Source organism: Urocitellus parryii, chromosome 3 (genome assembly GCF_045843805.1).
Source record: "Urocitellus parryii isolate mUroPar1 chromosome 3, mUroPar1.hap1, whole genome shotgun sequence".
In the NCBI taxonomy this organism is placed as follows: domain Eukaryota; kingdom Metazoa; phylum Chordata; class Mammalia; order Rodentia; family Sciuridae; genus Urocitellus; species Urocitellus parryii.
In genome coordinates this window covers 136,678,347-136,696,513 of record NC_135533.1, presented here as the reverse complement: position 1 = coordinate 136,696,513, position 18,167 = coordinate 136,678,347, and the positions used below count along the sequence as shown (strand labels likewise).

The following is an 18,167-nucleotide window of genomic DNA, read 5'->3' as shown; positions in this document are numbered from 1 at the left end:
CACTGACACACTGGCGCCCCCTGTCTCTGTGGTCACTCATTCTTATTTCTCTCTCCCAGGCCTGCACTTCTGAGCAGCGCTGAAAACTTCACTGTGCTCATCAAGAACAATATTGACTTCCCTGGCCACAACTATACCACGTAAGTGCCCAGAATGTGTGGTATAGCAGTTACCTACCTACAGCTGTGTAAAAAAGAAACATTCTAGGGCTGGAGTTGTACCTCAGTGATGGAGTGCTTGCCTAGCATGTGTGAAGCACTGGGTTCGATCCTCAGCACGATCCTTTATTCATAAATAAAATAAAGGTATTGTGTCCATCTACAACTAAAAATACTAAAAAAAAAAGAAACCTTCTAAAATGACAAATACTTATTGTCTCTCATTCTGTGGATCAGGAATCTGAAAATGTATTTGCTGGGTGGATCTGGTTCAGGTCCTGGTCTCCTTGGTTAAATTCAGTCTGTCACAAGGCTGCAGTCATCTCTAGGCTCCACTGGGGCTGAAGATTCCCTTCTAGGCTCACTGATATGGTTATTGACAGCAGGCCTCTGTTCCTTACCAAGAGGATCTGACCCTAGGATCACATGTGTTTCCTTAGGACATGGTGGCTAGCAAGCAATTCAGGAGAGTAGTGGCTAGGCATGGTGGTGCACACCTGTAATCCTAGCAGCTCTGGAGGCTGAGTCAGGAGAATCTCAAGTTCAAAGCCAGCCTCAGTCATGGCAAAGCACTAAGTGAGACCCTGTCTCTAAATAAAATCAAATAGGGCTGGGATGTGGCTCGGTGGTCAAGTGCCCCTGAGTTCAATCCCTGGTACCAAAAAAATTAAAAAAAGAGAGAGAGAGAGAGAATAAGTGAAAAAGCAAGTAACTAAGATGGAAGCCACAGTCTTCGGAAGTGGCTTCTGCCATATGCTATTGGTCAGAAAGCCCAAACTTGATACAGTGTGTGGGGCACTTCACAGGGTTCCCAGGAGTAGGGGTCATGAAGCCCTCTGTGGAGCCTGGCAGCCACACTGGCTCATTCCAATGAGATGGATCAGTTTCCTAGAAATGTCTGTTTGCTTTCAATTTTGCACAGGAGAAACATCTTGCCAGGGTTGAACATCAGTTGTACCTTTCACAAGACTCAAAATCCACAATGTCCCATTTTCCGGCTAGGAGACATCTTCCAGGAAACCGGAGATAATTTTTCGGAGGTGGCAATCCAGGTGGGTGGACTTGTCTTTGTTCAGTGGAGATGAGTGTCAGAGGATGAAAGATGTCAAGAGATGAGCCTGGGGTTGTGGCTCAGTGCCGGCTGCTCACCTTGTGCGGGCTGGGTTTGATCCTCAGCACCACATAGAGAATACATGGATAAAATGGAGTTATTGTGTCCATCTACAACTTAAAAAAAAAAAAGTTAACGGGGAAAAAAAAAAGATATCAAGAGTTCAGACCCCTGGGCCTAAAAAATATGGCTCAGTTTATTGTGTATTTGCCAAAGGCTGCATCTACATCACTTCGGTCATCTAACACTCAACGCTGGGAGGGAGCTGCTTAGTGTTAGCTCTCTGTAGCTGCTGTAACAAATTACCACAAACTGGATGGCTTAAAACAACACACACTTTCTTCTCTGTCTGGAGGTCTGAAGTCCAAAATCATTTTTGCTGATATGAAGTGGAGGTGTCTGCAGGGCCATGCTCCCCCTGGAGGCTCTGGGGAGAAGCACGTCCTCGCCTTTCCCTCTTCTAGGGACTTCCTGCCTTGTGTTTCTTGGTTCTCACTCCCTCCCCCCATCTTCAGAGCCAGCAGTGAGGCACCTTGCTTCAGAGGTCATGCTGGCTCCTTATTCCCTCTCCTTTCACAAAACACTAATCTTCATGAGAGGGAGCATGTATAAGATGAGGCGTTTATGGCCCCCCCCCCAGGGGTCCAGGATCATCTCCCTAGCTCAAGACCTTAATTTGCTCACACTGCCAGAAGCTTCCTCTAGGGATCATGGAGAGAGAATGCAGAAGAGATTTTTGGTAGAGTGCCCTGAATTCCAGTCTGACAAGTTCGTTTTGCTTTGTTTGGTGGGGGAGGTTTACTGGGGATTTAACCCAGGGCACTTTACCAAGGAGCTACAACCCCTTTTTAAATTTTTTTAAAAATTTTTAAGACAGTGTCTTGCTAAGTTTCTGAGGGTCTCACCAAATTGCTGAGGCTGGCCTCAAACATAGAATTTTCCTATCTCAGGCTCCCAAGTGTCTGGGATTACAGGCTTCTGCCACTGTTACCAGATTCAACTTTATTTTTAATAGGGGGTGGGGGTCATTAAAGGTGTTTGAGTGCAGGAAAGGTTTGTTTAAAGTTGTATTTTAGGACTAAGTCTAAGGGTGGCGTGTCCTGGATAGGAGGAAGAACAGGGAGATGCCTTTGGGACTGTCCTAGTAATCTAGCTCACCTTTATGGCTTGGAAACCTTTAATCTGCATTTTCCCTTTAAAGAAAAAACCTTTCCTGCAGCGCTGATCCCTGAGCAGGGAGATGTCTAGTGATTGCTTAACCTACCTCCAGCCAACTTAGAGACTGCCTCTTGTTGACTTCCCCAGGGAGGGATCATGGGCATTGAGATCTACTGGGACTGCAACCTGGACAGCTGGTCCCATCGCTGCCGGCCCAAATACAGTTTCCGTCGCCTTGATGACAAGACCACCAATGAGTCCCTGTACCCTGGCTACAACTTCAGGTAACAGGACTTCAGGTCAGACTCTCAGTAGCTGGCCCCAGGGAGCTTCTGGGTGGGGCTGAGCTGCATCCCAGCAGTCAGTCCAGTAGAGCTGGGCATGAAGTACACTCTTTGTAAATCAAACACAAAGTTGGGAGACAGAGAAAGGGTGAATTTTCCTTGGTCTGTACCAGTTCTTCCATGAGGCTCATAAGAGATCATGGCACACATATACTTTGGTATTCTGTGAGATTTTGTTATTCTTATAATTATTTTTACACCTAGGACACTTCAGATTCTTTGTGGCCATCACACTGACGATCACAACATTCCATGTGTGGTGTACTGACAACATTTCTGCAGCTTAGGAAGGGTCTTGTACAAACCAGGCACTCACCAGCACCTCCCCACCCCTTCCCCGTGGGGGGAAGCCAGGAAAGGTTAAATGATCTGCCCAGGGCCCTCAACTAAGAACCATACATCTAGGCCAGGTCACCTTATCTCCAAACTAACGCTCCTTCCCACTTATCTCCTGACTTTCTCATCCATTCCTCTACCACTGAACATTTGGCTATTTTTACTCTTTTTATTTTAAATAACTTTATGTGGACAACTTTGCACAAAAATCTTTATTTGAATTCCAGATTATCTCTTTAGGTAAATTTCTAGAAGCAGAATACTTGGGTCGAAGGTTATGAACATTTTATCATATACTTTTAGATTTTTGAAAATTTCTATGGCTGTATTTTTAGTTCTAGGATTTTTATTTTATTTTTTTCAAAGTCACCTGCTTCAGTGAGTTCCATTCCTACCTGTAGATGACTCTTTTTGCCCATTCTGTTGTCTAATTCCTCTCGCATGGGCCTGTCCTCTGAAGGAACTTGGGTGGATTTCTCCCTGTGGATTTTGGGATCTTTCCTGGGAGCTTGTCTTCAGCAGGGATGGCCTCAGGACATTCCTCTGGAGCCATAACTGTCATTTTGTAGTTGTTGCTGTTGGGACTACATGGCAATTATCAACTGTGAGCCAGTTTTTAATTTAATATCTGGGCTTGAGATCTTTCACTCTACTAAAAGATCAGATTCCTGCTCCCTTAATGTGAGAGCCTTCAGCAGCTCCAGTGCCCTTCCCTCTAACTGTGTTCAAATCTAGCTCCTGGGAGTTGGATCAGGTTCAGCTGCTCATAAGGGTCACATGACTTCAATCCCCACTCACTACCATGTTGAGCAACTGAAAAAGTGTCCTTTTTTGTTTTAAGCACCATAATGATTGGTATTTTAATTTCTCCTGTGCTGCAGATTGAACCCAGGACCTTGTATGTGCTACGCAAGTTTTCTACCATTGAGCTGCACTCCAGATATTTTATCTTGCACTTTCATGTATATGAGGAGGGTGGTGAGGCTTCTTATACAGCTGGCTCCTTGGTGTACAGTGGGGTTGTGTCCTGATAAACCCATTGTAAGTTGAAAGTATCATAGATTGAAAATGCATTGAATATGTACTTAACCAACCAAGTAGCCTAGCTTAGAAATGCAGTACACAGTAGACTATAGGTTGTTTTCCCTCATGACAGTGATGGGGACTCAATGCCACGGCCCAGCACTGAGAGAGTATCTCACTGGCCCAGAACAAGATCCAAATCCCAAATCCAATATGGTTTCTACAGAACACATATGGTTTTCACACCATCATAAAGTCAAAAATTCATAAGTGTAACCATTGTAAGCTCAGGCCTCCATCTTGATCGGAAGTCCCTTTTGCATAGTGATGGAGGCTGAATCCAGGGCCTCATCCAGGCTAGGTGGGAACACTTTGAAGCCTTGATGTCATGGGCCACATCTAATCCTCATGTGTGGTGTTTTGAAGTTTCTTGGAGGGCCTGGTGTGTGTGCCTCTGGCTTCTGGACTTCAACCCTATGAACTCACCCACGGTCTGGTTCCTTTGCACTCCCATGCCCTCCTGCCCCCATGGTGTGACTCGGGCCTGTTTGGATCCTCTACACAGCTCCTGATGCCCCTGCTCCTGACTCTTTCCTGGTAGTGAGCCAGTGCCATCCTAACTTAGTTTCCATCTTACCTCCTGTCTGGATCATCTTTTCAGCCTGGTCCCTACAACTCTGTTAGTAACTTGGCCCTAACATGGTCTCCATGCCCTATCACTGCCTGTGAGGTGAGACCCTGTTTCAAGGAAAAAAAAAAAAAAAAAGGAACAAACTACTGGAACATGCTACAATATGGATGAATCATTCCCACCGACATTGAGTGAAAGAAACTAGACTAAATAAGCACATACTTTGTGTCATTTAGATGAAGTTGAAGAAAAGGTAAACTCCATCAATGACGATAGAAGATAGAATAGCAGTTGCTGTGCTGGGGGGCTGCAAGCTGTAGGACTTGGCGTGAAAGGAATATAAGAGAGTTTTATGGGACAAGGGAATGTTCTGGGATAATGGAATTTTGATAGGGATACAGATTATAGAGGACACTTGTTTGTCAAGATTTTTTTTTTTTTTTGGCAGTACTGGGATTGAACTCATTTGTCAACACTCATTAAACAGAACCCTTAGGGCTTATGCATTTTCCTGTATGTAAATTAGGTCTCGATAGAACAGGTGGACAAATCCAACTAGACCATTTCTGGCAAATGCCATCAAGAAAATCAAACAAGACAGTGTGATGGGGCACAGTGACCAGGGAAGACCCCTCCAAGCAGGGTGGGTAGGGCCCTATGGCATCTTTCCCTTTCTTGAGGACTGTACTTTCCTAGTGACAAAGACAAACTGTACAGATAAGAACTCAGGTTCTGGGAAGCAACTTGGAAAACATGTTAGCATTCAAGAATCAGCTCTCAAAAAGTGTGGCTCAGGCTCAGCATCCCATGGAACTCAGAAATGCACGTTCTTAGGCCCACCCTGATCTATAGAAACAGTCTAGGGGTGGTGCCCAGTGATCTGCATCTTCATGTCTCCATAGGAATCTGCTGCTCATTTGAGTTTGAGAACCATTGATCTAGACCTGGGTCCTCAAAGTGTGGGGTCCTGGAACCAGTGTCATGGGCCTCAGTTGGGAGCTTGTTGTACTGAAGATCATCACAGGGACCCCCCCTCACCCAACTCAATGAGTGAAAATTTGCACTTGAAGAAGATCCTTAGGAAATTCGTGTGCATATCAAGGTTTGAGAACTGCTAATATCATCTAGCATCCCAAATGTACTTTCTTCTTAGATGCTTCACCTGACAACATTCTGGCTCTGGCTCTGTAGGTAGGGTGCGAACTTCTTGAGAAAATGAATAAGATGCCTAGTTTATCTGTACCTGCATGTACAGGCGTGTGTGCACACATGTCCCCTCGCTGCCTCTGAACCCCCCTCCTGGCATATTCACTGACTTTGGAGGGGTCAAGTAATGAGATCTCTTCATATTTTATTCAAAGCAGCATCATGAACCAGCAGGCAGCCTTTGACGGTGTTTTCACCGTACACCTTTGGTGTACTTGTTTTAGCCTGGCAGTATCTTTTTTTTTTAATGTTTATTTTTAAAAATTTTTTTAGGTGGACACAATATCTCTATTTTATTTTTATGTGGTGCTGAGGATCGAACCCAATGCCTCATGCATGGCAGGCGAGTGCACTAACACTTGAGCCATATCCCGAGCCCCCTGGCAATATCTTAAAGCTTGAGAATACATAAACTTTAAAATTTGTAGAATATAGAAAAATCAAGACTTCCTGCCTTTCCTAAAAAATTAAACTATTTGAGAAAACAAAATGTGAACCCTGAGTCCATTTTCACCTGACAAGCCATGGCTGGAGCTGAGTGTCGGTCCCTCTAGGAAGTGCATGTATTTTGGGGGATGTCACTGCCTCCTTGTGCTTCTGGCCTCTTATCTTCATGGTCCCTGTGGGCATTTGAGTTCAAGTTCTAAGAGGTTGACTAATGCTTTCTGCCTCCTCTGGGTCAATGGAGTTTCAGCCACGGCCCTGAAAACAGCTCCTAGTTTAGGTAATTTTTGGATCATCCCCTGCTGCTCTGCTAAATGGGCTTATTGCAATTAGCAAGAAGAGAGGACAGGATCAGCGGTCCCCTGGCTGCCCTTCCAGGCTGTATTCTTCACAGTCAGCAGAAGCATGCAAAGCCACGTACCAACCAGACGTCAGCAAATGTCCTCCGAGTCTCTGAGCTAAGCCTAAGAACATCAGCTCCTGGTGGGATGTGAGCTTTCTGAAGCCCCAAGGGGGTTTTGACATTGGTTTTCTTTTAGAACAAAGCATTAGCACATTTGTTGCCTGGAATGAGCACCAAAAGAAATCTTTGGCCAAAAATAAATTGTTGAGATCTGATGGGTAAAAGGAAAAGTTATTTTCAAATATCCATACAAAAGAGAAGGAAATTACATGTTAAATGAGAAAAATGTAACTTTCTAAAACAGAAAGTTAAAGAAGTAAAACAAAATGCAGAATTTTATATTCAACAAAAAGATTCACTGTCAAATATCCGTATTCAGTGAACATGTGATTTAGTTGATTTTCAAAAAGTGTAAACTAGGACAGGCCCACACTGAATGCATGACACACTTGTCAGATCTAAAACAGTTTGTGTATGTATTAGTATTGTGTGGCTGCTAAGACAAATTGCCACAAATATAATAGACATATATTCTCTCACAGACACCAGAAGTCAGAAATCGGGTGTCAATAGGGCCATAATCCCTCTGAAAGCTCATGGGGAGAATCTTTTTTGCATCTTATAGCTTCTGGTGGCTTAGGCTTCCCTTACCTTGTACTGCATCACCTCAAGCTCTGCCTCCATCTCCACATGGTTTTCTCCTTTGTATCTGTATGTACTTATTTCATAAGGACTCCAAACATTGGTTTAGGGCCTACCTTAAATCCAGGATAATCTCATTTTGAGATCCTTAACTTAATTGCATCTGCAAAGACCCTATTTCCAAATAATATATATACATAGATCCTGAGGTTTAGGGACTTGAACTTTGGGGGGGGTGGAAGGCCAGTACTGGGGGTTGAACCCAAAATCTCATACATCCAAAGCAAGTGCTTTACCACTGAGCTGCAGTTCCAGCCCTTGTTATTTTTGAGACAGGGTATCACTAAATTGCCTATCCTGGCTTTGAACTTACATTCCTCCTGCCTCAGTCTCCTGACTAGCTGGGATTACAGGCCGGCACTACTGAGCCAGTATTCATCCATCATGATGTGCACAACAGCACTCCGTCCAGTTCCAGTGATGTTCACAGTGTGGAAACATCTTGCACCTTCTGAAACCACACTTTGGGGTTCAAGCCCAGGAGTTTTCCTTTTGGCCACATCTCCCCACATGACTCTCACTCCCAGTCTTAGAACCACTGCACCAAGACACTGAAAGCAGATATTCCAGTACCTACTCTACGATGCTAACTTCTTAGGTAAACCAGCCTGCATAGGGCCCTAATGCCAGCCCTAGGGTCTGGAGTGGTGATTCAGACTTAGCTTGAGTATTTAAAAAATGAATCACGCAATAGAGAAGGAAGAACTGTCTTGGAATGGCACAATAGATGCAAGGAAACTGAAACCCCTCCAGCCAGAAACAGGCATGGAGGTAAGTGCCTGAGAATGCCTAACTGGTCTCGACATCAGATTTTGAGACCTCTAAATAAAGTTTCAGGTGTTTGCACTCTATTTTGGCAGAGCATCTGTCTTCTGTTTTTTTCTCTCCCTACACTTGTAAGTAGATTGTGAATTAGTAATTCAGAAAGAAAATACATACCCTTATGTAAAAATAACCAGCACAATGTGGTGAGAGGGAGGGACACATTTAAAAGTTTCCTGAGGCATTTATTTAAGTGTTCCTGATTACTTACAAAAAAATAAAACCTAGTGCTTTTCCTGACTACAGCCCTAATGAGAGCTTTACATTTGGAGTGACTGTGATTTGTGCCAGGCCCTAATTTATGAAGGTGACTGAGTGATGACGTAGAAAGGTCAATGCTGCTGAGAGAACTCAGTGCTGCATTTCTCAAGAGGCAGGAGCAGGCCATGCCACACAGGGTCTTGGGGGAAGCTTTGATCCAGAGCGGGTCAAAGGGAAGCAAGGCACAGAAATGCACCCTGGGAAAGGTGGGAAGGGCTGGGAACAGCTGTGCTGACCCTTCCTGGGTGACTGAGGGCATGAGAAAAACAAACACAGAATCCAAGAAAATACAGGAGGACAGAGTGCTGAAGTAAACCTGTTCTCAATCCAGTAATGAGTGTCTAAAATTCACCACTCCTCCTCCATGTTTTCTCTAGAAGCTGAAACTATTTTTCTTTCTTAAGCAATAATCACATCGCTTGAAGTTATTTTTTAATTTCTCAGTTTATTGCTAATCCTGAATTGGTTAAAAATGTGTTCATTTTAATCTTAAATTAAAAGCCAATTTCCTGTCACTCTGAGGTGATGGAAGCAGAGCAGATAACCTGGGGGTGCTCTGTGGTCTGGGTATTCAGAGAGTATAATTCTCTCTGAATTGTGCTCTCCCTCTGCCAGCTGCATCAGACCTAGAAGGCATACAAGGAAGACTGGATTGGCTACTGGTTTGGTTTTTCTTTCCATAGAATTCCAGCACTTTCAAAGAGATCTTTGTAAACATGGATTCTTTTTTTCCTGCAGATACGCCAAGTACTATAAGGAAAACAATGTTGAGAAACGAACTTTGATAAAAGTCTTTGGGATCCGTTTTGACATCCTGGTTTTTGGCACTGTAAGTCTGTCTTTTCCAGCCCTGGGCACCTTCATCCTATGACTGTGTCCCAATTATTGCTGTTGTGGCTCCAGGGAGTGAACCTTTTTGAGTCACAGCCATTAGCTAGTGCTGTGCATTTTGCTTGTGGGATAAGAGAAGGGGAAGAAATGTCCTTAGGGTTCTATCCACAAATGAGCCATCTGGAGGGTACAGAATGGGACTGGGAAAAAAATTGTTAAGAGTCAACAAGAAACAAAGATAAGAGAGAAAGGGATATAGAAAAAGGAAAGGAGGAAAAGAGAAAGGGAGGGAGGGATAGAGGGATGAAGGAAGTAAGGAAGGAAGGACCCCTTCAAAATAGTTTATAGTAATAGAATCCAACTCAAATGGCCTTAGGGGAAACTTTGTTTTGGTTTGTTTTTATTCATAAACTGAAAGTCCAGGGGTATTGCAGGCTTCAGATATGGCTGGATCCCGGTATTTGAACAAGATCTTCAGGAATCTGTCTCCCTTTGTCTCTTATTAAAATCTGTTCTCCTGTCTGGGCATTGTTCTCAGGCTGGCCATCTCTATGTGGTGGTGTCAGGTAGTCCTGTTGTCTTACTAGTTTAGCAACCTCAGGGAAAAAAGAACACACTTTCCCAGGAGTTTCAGGAAAGGATTCAGGCAGCAGCCAATGGTTCTGACTGGCTCAGTATGGGCCACATACCAGTTGCTACCCTAATCACTGTGATCAGATTCTGCCATGCTCTCAATGGCTGGTCTTGAATGAGCCTTGACCAGCCTAGGATCCAGAGGAGAGGGCCCATATGGAGAAAAATGGTTGTCCAACAGAAAACTGAGGTGCTGGCTCCAGAAGAAGGAGGGAGAGAGTGCTGGATATGAAGAGTCAGCAGGTCACCCCAGCACCCTGCTCCACAGCATATGGCTTATGTAACATGGGTTCTTGAACCACAAGAATAAGATAGAGCTGAGAGGATGAAAGGCTATTGAAAATGGAGACCACAAGGACACTGCCAGGAAGAGTCAGAGTTTCTGCAGACATTTCTTTCCTTCTGCTCCTGAAGTCACCTCACACTACTTCTAGGGAAGGCTTGTCTGAAATTCTCAACTTGTATGGTCAACAACAAGCCTTCAGTGGTTGAATGTATTAGCTTAAAACATCCATGGTCCGGGAAGAGCCTGGACAGCAGAAACAGGAAAACAGAATCACACTCCCCGTCTGCACTCTGCTGCGTGAGCACATGGGTGCATCTAGAACCCACGACTGCAGGTGACAGCAAGAGAGCTCTGGATCTCAGCTGAGTAACATCCTCACTCTGTTTCCAGGGAGGAAAATTTGACATTATCCAGCTGGTCGTGTACATTGGATCCACCCTCTCCTACTTTGGTTTGGTAAGAGATTCTCTTTCCCACACTTTAAGAAAATGGTTTGGCCAAAAGAAGTTTCACTACCCTGGTGCTTGTCTGGGTTCCCGCCAGGCCACTGTGTTCATTGACTTTCTCATCAACACTTACTCGAGCACCTTCTGCCGGTCCCGTGTGTACCCCTGTTGCAAGTGCTGCGAACCCTGCGCGGTCAACGAGTACTACTACAGGAAGAAGTGTGAGTCCATCGTGGAGCCAAAGCCGGTGAGGCATGCCATGTTTAGGGGATGCCAAGGTCCCCAGAGGTTCTTCTAGGTGGCTAAGAATGCATAACAATTCAGCCTAAATCACAGGTTTAATCCCATGGTGGTAAGTCCTTGGACTACCCCAGTGACTATTTCTCTGATGGATCTTTGGGTCCCAGGGAAGAATAGGAACAAAAACAGAGAAGCTAGGAGGTGAAGATAAATTTTTATGGTCCAGGATTTGTCAATTTTGTCATTTATTAAATTGGTGCAGTCCCTACAAAATAGCATAGTGACTTTGGAGAACAACGTGGCTGTGACTGGTAACTTTTAAATGAGACATACATTATAGCTGGGGACTTCTACTTCCTCCTCCCCACCCCCAAAGAAGCCCTCACATGAGTGCCCAAGGTGTCCACAGCAGCACATACCAGTTTGTGGCCACATACCAGTTGTTGACCTAATCACTGTGATCAGATTCTGCCATACTCTCAATGGCTGGTTTTGAATGAGCCTTGACCCAGCTATTAATAATCAATATTAATATTAGCCACAAAGAAACAGCATCCACCCAGATGTCCACAGGGTGAACAGTGAAAGAGACTATGATAAACCCAAAGTAATGCCAGGGACATGCTTAAAAGAATGAGGTGACAGTTACAACAGCAGACATTTATATAGCACTAATAAGTGCTGGGTATACATTAGCCCATTCGACCTTCACAGCTACCCTATAATGTAGGCATCACTGTTATCCCTTTGTATTTGTGAGGAAACTAAGGCACAGAAAGGTCAGAGAATTTGCTCAAAGTCCTTCAGCTAGTGAGTGGTGGACAGGAAATTCCAGCTTAGGCAGGCTGGCCTCAGAACGTATACCTGATCTGCGAAGTTACAGCTACTGGCAAGAGCAGACAGGATACTTAGTTGAGAGGGGGAAAAAAGCAAATGGAAGAACAATATGTGTGGTATGATATGTGTGTTAAAAACAGCAGATACACACATAAACTAATCCACATGTTCTCCATGTATTCCCTCATATTTATTACACGTTTATTTTATATACAAACATATAATCACATATGGGTGTGGACATATGTATATATACAAAAAGGTACTATGGCACACACGAAAGTGGTCATGGTGGATGCTTCTGGAAGAGAGCCTAGGACTGGAGTATAGACACAGGGGATTTCAGCCTCAGCTATATTATTTGATTTGGTTAATCTGGACTTTATGATGCAGGTTTGCTAAATTCAACTTCATGATTTCCCCCTAAAGAGAAATCTTGTACCTAAAAACAAAAGGAAAGAGGGTTCCTTTGTTTTTCCCCCATCCAAGAACACTGCTGTCTTTTTCCAGCAGCTGAGTGCACAACTTATTGTCCATTATACATGTGCCCACGACTGAAATGCAAGTTCACTCTTTTTTTTTTTGTAAGATTCTCTTTTATTAGTTATAAAATTGATTAAGCTATGCCTAATTTAAATGCATTTAAGAAGACAAATTTTGGTACAAAAGCATGCATAAGCAGAAGATTTTGTAAAGGCAATTGTATTTTACTTGCTAAGCCTGTCTATTTTATTTTATTTTATTTTTTTATTGTTGGTCGTTCAAAACATTACATAGTTCTTAATACATCATATTTCACAGTTTGATTCAAGTGGGTTATGAACTCCCAATTTTACCCCATATACAGATTGCTGTATCACATCAGTTACCCTTCCATTGATTGACAAATTGCCTTTCTAGTGTCTGATGTATTCTGCTGTCTGTCCTATTCTCTACTATCCCCCCTCCCCTCCCCTCCCCTCCCCTTTTCTCTCTCTACCCCTTCTACTGTAAATCATTTCTTCGATTTGTATTATCTTGTCTTACCCCTCCTTTCCTCTTATATGTCATTTTGTATAACCCTGAGGATCGCCTTCCATTTCCATGCGGTTTCCCTTCTCACTCCCTTTCCCTCCCACCTCTCATTCCTGTTTAATGTAAATCTTCTTCTCAAACTTTCGTCCCTACCCTGTCCTTGTTTACTCCCCTTATATCAAAGGGGTCATTTGGTATTTATTTTTTAAAGATTGACTAGCTTCACTTAGCATAATCTGCTCTAATGCCATCCATTTCCCTCCAAATTCTATGATTTTGTCATTTTTTAATGCAGAGTAATACTCCATTGTGTATAAATGCCACATTTTTTTTATCCATTCATCTATTGAAGGGCATCTAGGCTGATTCCACAATCTTGCTATCGTGAATTGTGCTGCTATGAACATCGATGTAGCAGTGTCCCTGTAGCATGCTCTTATTAGGTCTTTAGGGAATAGACCGAGAAGGGGAATAGCTGGGTCAAATGGTGGTTCCATTCCCAGCTTTCCAAGAAATCTCCATACTGCTTTCCAAATTGGCTGCACGCAAGTTCACTCTTGCAACTAAAAATAATTGCCATTTCATTATCTGAGATGATATGAAATTTCACAAACATATAAACAATTTAAGTTGCAGTATCAGAACTTCCTGGAGATACTGAATCTAGAGTAGCCACACCTGACAGAACACCACATAGGAATGTTACCTGGTGTTCAGGGAAGCTAAACACTGGGCAGTAGGAGGTGTATGGGCTGAGTTTACATGTTAAGGTGCAAGGGGTTCCAATTCTGATTTGCCTCTAGACTCAGAACTCATTCCTTCTTGCTCAACAAGAGTTTGGGGTTAGCATGTTCAACAGTTTGTCATTTGGTAAATGGGAACAACTGCCTTTAAATATGTTTAGATAGGCAATTCTTCTTCATTTTTTTTGATAGGCAATTCTTGATAATTCTTTACATAAATGGGTAAACTTCTTAACCTTCTTTTCCTAGACATTAAAGTATGTGTCCTTTGTGGATGAACCCCACATTCGGATGATAGACAAGCAGCTACTTGGGAAAAGTCTACAACATGTCAAGGGCCAAGAAGTCCCAGTAAGTTAAAAGATTTAGTCCTTTTTCTTTTTCTTTTTTTTTTTAAGAAAATTTACTTTTAAATATAAACACATCTAGAAATCTGTATGAATTTTAACAATTAAACCTATTCATGTAACCAGCATCCAGATTAAAAAATTTAATATTCTCGAGTTAGAGGTATAATTAAGCTGTAGAGCTCTTAGCTAGTATGCACAAGGTCCTGGGCTCAGTCTCCAGCTGGGGAATGATATTGGCCAAATAATATTGTAATACTGTTTGCATATACGAATATGTAACCATGAATTCCACCATTATGTACCAATAAAAATATGGAAAAATAAATAAAAATTGGTCCTTTACCCATTTAAAAAAAAACGTATTTCTAGGAGAAGTCCCTTTTATGCCCTTACCTAATCACTACCCTCCCTAAAAATAGTCATTATCCTGTATCCAAAAATTAGTTTTTCCTGTTGCAGAATTTTATAAAAATTGAAATATAGTTAAGTACTCAGCATCTACTCTGTTCAATGTCTGGCTCCTTTCACTCAACATTATTTTTGTGAGTTATCCATGACCCCGCACAGGGCCCCCCTGGATCTCACCGTTGTATAATTTTTATTTTTTTTAATATTTTATTTATTTATTTTTATGTGGTGCTGAGGATTGAACCCAGGGACCTGCACGTGCAAGGCAAGCGCTCTACCGCTGAGCCACAATCCCAGTACCCCACCCTCCCCTGCGGCCCCTCTTCCTTCTAATTTCTGTTTAGTAAACATCCCACTTATGTATCCATTCTTATATCAGTGGACATTTAGGTAATTTCTAGCTGGGGTTAATGCCAATCATGCTGCCATGGTGAACATATGGCACTCTGCAGGGTGACTGCCCAAGAGTGGAAGGCTGAGTCACGAGGCAAACGTATGTTCAGCTTCTGCAGTCGCTAACAAACAGTGCTCCAAAGTGGAGGTTCACACGCTCCCCAGCAGTTCTGGTGGCTAAGCATCTCCACTAGCTCTATTCATTTCCTAGGGTCGCCATAACCAGTTACCACAAACTAGGGTACTTAAAACAATAGAAATTGATTCTGCTGCAGTCGGGAAGCAAGATGTCTAAAATTAGGGTGTTGGCATGCTCTGCTCCCTCTGGAGGCTGACGGGAAGGATCCCTCCTTGCTCCTTGTAAACACCCAGCATCTGGTGTTTACAGCACTGGCCAGGACCCCTGGTGCATACAGTACCACACAGAAATGGTGACAGCAGGAACCTTTTGTCTCATTCCCTGTCTCAGGAAGAAGGCACTTCCCATGTCACAGTCATTATAGTATTTGTGGTAAGGTTTTTAAGAATGCTCTTTCAGAGTAAGAAAATTCCCTTCTGGGCCTAGTTTGCTAAGAATTTTCGACACAGGGCTGGGGATGTAGTAGCTCAGTGGTACAGTACTTGGAGGCCCTGGGTTCCATCCTTAGCACCACAAAAAAAATTTTTTCATGAATGGATATTTACTTTTAGAATAATGTTTTTTTCTGCTTCTTTTGAAATGATCCCTGAGGGTTTTTCCCCCATCTGTGATGTGGTAAATTACACTCACTGATTTTCAAATATTAAGCCAACTTTGCATTCCTGAAATAAACTCAATATGAATGTGATATACTATTCTTTGTATTGACAGCTCAATTTGATGGCCAATTTCTTTCCATTCTGGTAATGTCCTTTGGGGACTGAGTAGGAACTGAACAACTAATTATTCACTGCTTTTGGGTATGTGGTAAAACACATATAACATAAAGTCAAACATTTTGATCACTTCAAAGTGCATGATTCAGTGATAAGCAGCACAGTCCCAGTTTTGTGCAGTCATCGCTCCAGCTTACTGCAGAGCTTTTCATCACCCAAAAGGAAACCTCACCTCCATTGAGCAGCTACTTCCCAAACCCATTTCCCATTCCTCTTTGCCTCTGGAAACTACTAACCTACTTTCTATCTCAACTGACTTGACTATTCTAGAAATCTAGAGAGAATGGAATCATACATTCTGTGGTCCTTTGTATCTGGTTTCTTTCACTTAGCACGTTTTCATAGCACGTATCCTACACCTGAATGTGACAGAACACGTGTTTGTCCACTCGTGGGGTGATGGATACTAGGGTTGTTTCTACCTGTCAGTTATCATGACTAGTGCTCCTGCTAACATTCATGTACAAGAACTGCTCAGTTTTAGTGTCCTTGATTCAGGCCTTCTTTGTCACAAATAACAGCAATGTATAGGAAGTGAGGGTCAGGACACCAAGATCTGGAAGCAATACTTTATGAGTGGCACCACAGCCCAGAGGGATAATTCCCAAGTCTGAGCCCAAGCACAGCAGGGCTTTTACTTTTATACATCGGTAAGTTTGGGGCACATCAAGGCAAGGGGGTTGGTGCAGTTCTATTCTATTGGAGGTGTATCCTACATTCCTTATATGAGTACAAGCTTGTCAACAGCCCAGGGACTCAGCCCACAAAGCTTAGGGACTTCTACTGCACTAACCCTAAAGAGGGATTGTTCTTTCCCCGTTGCTCTGTTTCCTGCTTCTGCTACTGCAGTTATCTTTTACAGGTACCTGTTAGCAACTGCAAGGTTCTATGGTTAAATGTCAGTAAGCAGAGCTGCTGTGTGTCGGCATGCAGAACCACAACCTTCAGCTCTACAACTTCTAAAGCCTCCATGTTGCTCTATCACTGCAATTACGGCAACTTATCTTGGAGGATAACAAACAGATCTGCCAGTAGAGTATCTGGAAGCCCAGGAAAGAGTGGGGATGAGCCAACAGATATTTACTGTTCACTGTGTGCTAAGCACTGTCCTAGGCATCAGGGACTTGTAAACTGACAGGATCCGGTTTTCATATGAAAGAACAGTAATTAGGTAAACATAAATTATAAATATAATTTTATAAGTTAGTAAAATTAAAGAATCTGCAACCCCAGGCATTGTCGCTGCTGACGGGTATGGCAATTTCACTTTTCAGAGACCCCCAATGGACTTCGCAGACCTGACCAAGCTGCCCCTGTCTCTGCACGACCCACCCCCCATTCCTGGACAACCAGAGGAGATGCAGCCACTTCGTGAGGAGGCGACTCCTAAATCCAGGGACAGGCCGAGCTGGTGCCAGTGCGGAAGCTGCCTCCCGTCTCAGCTCCCTGAGAGTCGCAGGTGCCTAGAGGAGCTGTGCTGCCGCAGGAAGCCGGGGGCCTGCATCACCACCTCTCAGCTGTTCAGGAAACTGGTGCTGTCCAGACACGCTCTGCAACTCCTCCTGCTCTACCAGGAGCCCCTGCTGGCCCTGGAGGCGGAGGCCACCAATGATCGATTGCGGCACTGTGCCTACAGGTGCTACACCACCTGGCGCTTTGGCTCCCAGGATGTGGCCGACTTCGCCATCCTGCCTAGCTGCTGCCGCTGGCGGATCCGAAAAGAATTCCCCAAGAGTGAAGGGCCGTATAGTGGCTTCAGGAGTCCTTACTGACAGCCCAAGGCTGCAGCAGTCACATTAATATCACTGCTGCTAACACCTAGAGCGTCACTGCAAAGATCTGTGGCCAAATTTTCAGCCAGAGGGAAATGTGCCTTCCTCTCCCACTGCTCTGCATGCTCTACCAACCAACCCACCAACCTCCGCCTGGCCCCAAAGACCAGTGATTCAGATCTAAGTCTCCATTCTGTCTCTAGGAAGTTGTGTGACACCAGTAGACCTTTAACATTTGTATTTCAGTCACCTTGTCACCCAACCTACTATCTTAGAGCTACTGTGAGGACAGACTGAAACGGTGTACGGGGACTGTTGTGAGTGTGTAGAGAGCTCTGCGAACACAGAGCACCTCATCATGAGGTTGGATGGGAATAATATCCAACTAGCAATAAACCCTTGGGGTCCTAAGTGGAGGACCCAGCCAGGATTAAAGGTGCCCACAAACTGTCTGACACTTACCCCTCGAGATCCAAGCTTTCTGTCTCCTTTCCTTGAGTCTAGGAAGCTCTGGGGGCTTTATCAAATAGTGGACATGATGCTGTGTCAATTTCAAGATGTCAGTCTTAAAAGAATATGGCAGCTTCCACTTCCTGTCCCTTGGAACTCTTGCTGAGGGGAAAGCCAGCCCCATATGGAATCTGACTGTCCTAAGAACACTCTGCTGGAAGCCCAAGCAGCCGCATGGGGGAGGAAAGTG

The 18,167-nt window shown here is 43.7% G+C and overlaps 1 protein-coding gene across 1 annotated transcript in view; it reads left to right on the top strand.

The window, feature by feature from the left end:
- Nucleotides 1-17,467, top strand: part of P2rx7 (purinergic receptor P2X 7) — a 42,326-nt gene extending 24,859 nt beyond the window's left edge. Inside the window, exons 6-13 of the mRNA XM_026386101.2 lie at nucleotides 60-140; nucleotides 1,081-1,210; nucleotides 2,575-2,711; nucleotides 9,338-9,428; nucleotides 10,740-10,805; nucleotides 10,893-11,042; nucleotides 13,879-13,980; nucleotides 16,970-17,467. Coding sequence (XP_026241886.1) covers nucleotides 60-140; nucleotides 1,081-1,210; nucleotides 2,575-2,711; nucleotides 9,338-9,428; nucleotides 10,740-10,805; nucleotides 10,893-11,042; nucleotides 13,879-13,980; nucleotides 16,970-17,467 — 1,255 coding nt within the window. The remainder of the gene's footprint in view (nucleotides 1-59; nucleotides 141-1,080; nucleotides 1,211-2,574; nucleotides 2,712-9,337; nucleotides 9,429-10,739; nucleotides 10,806-10,892; nucleotides 11,043-13,878; nucleotides 13,981-16,969) is intronic.
- Nucleotides 17,468-18,167: the final 700 nt, after the last annotated feature.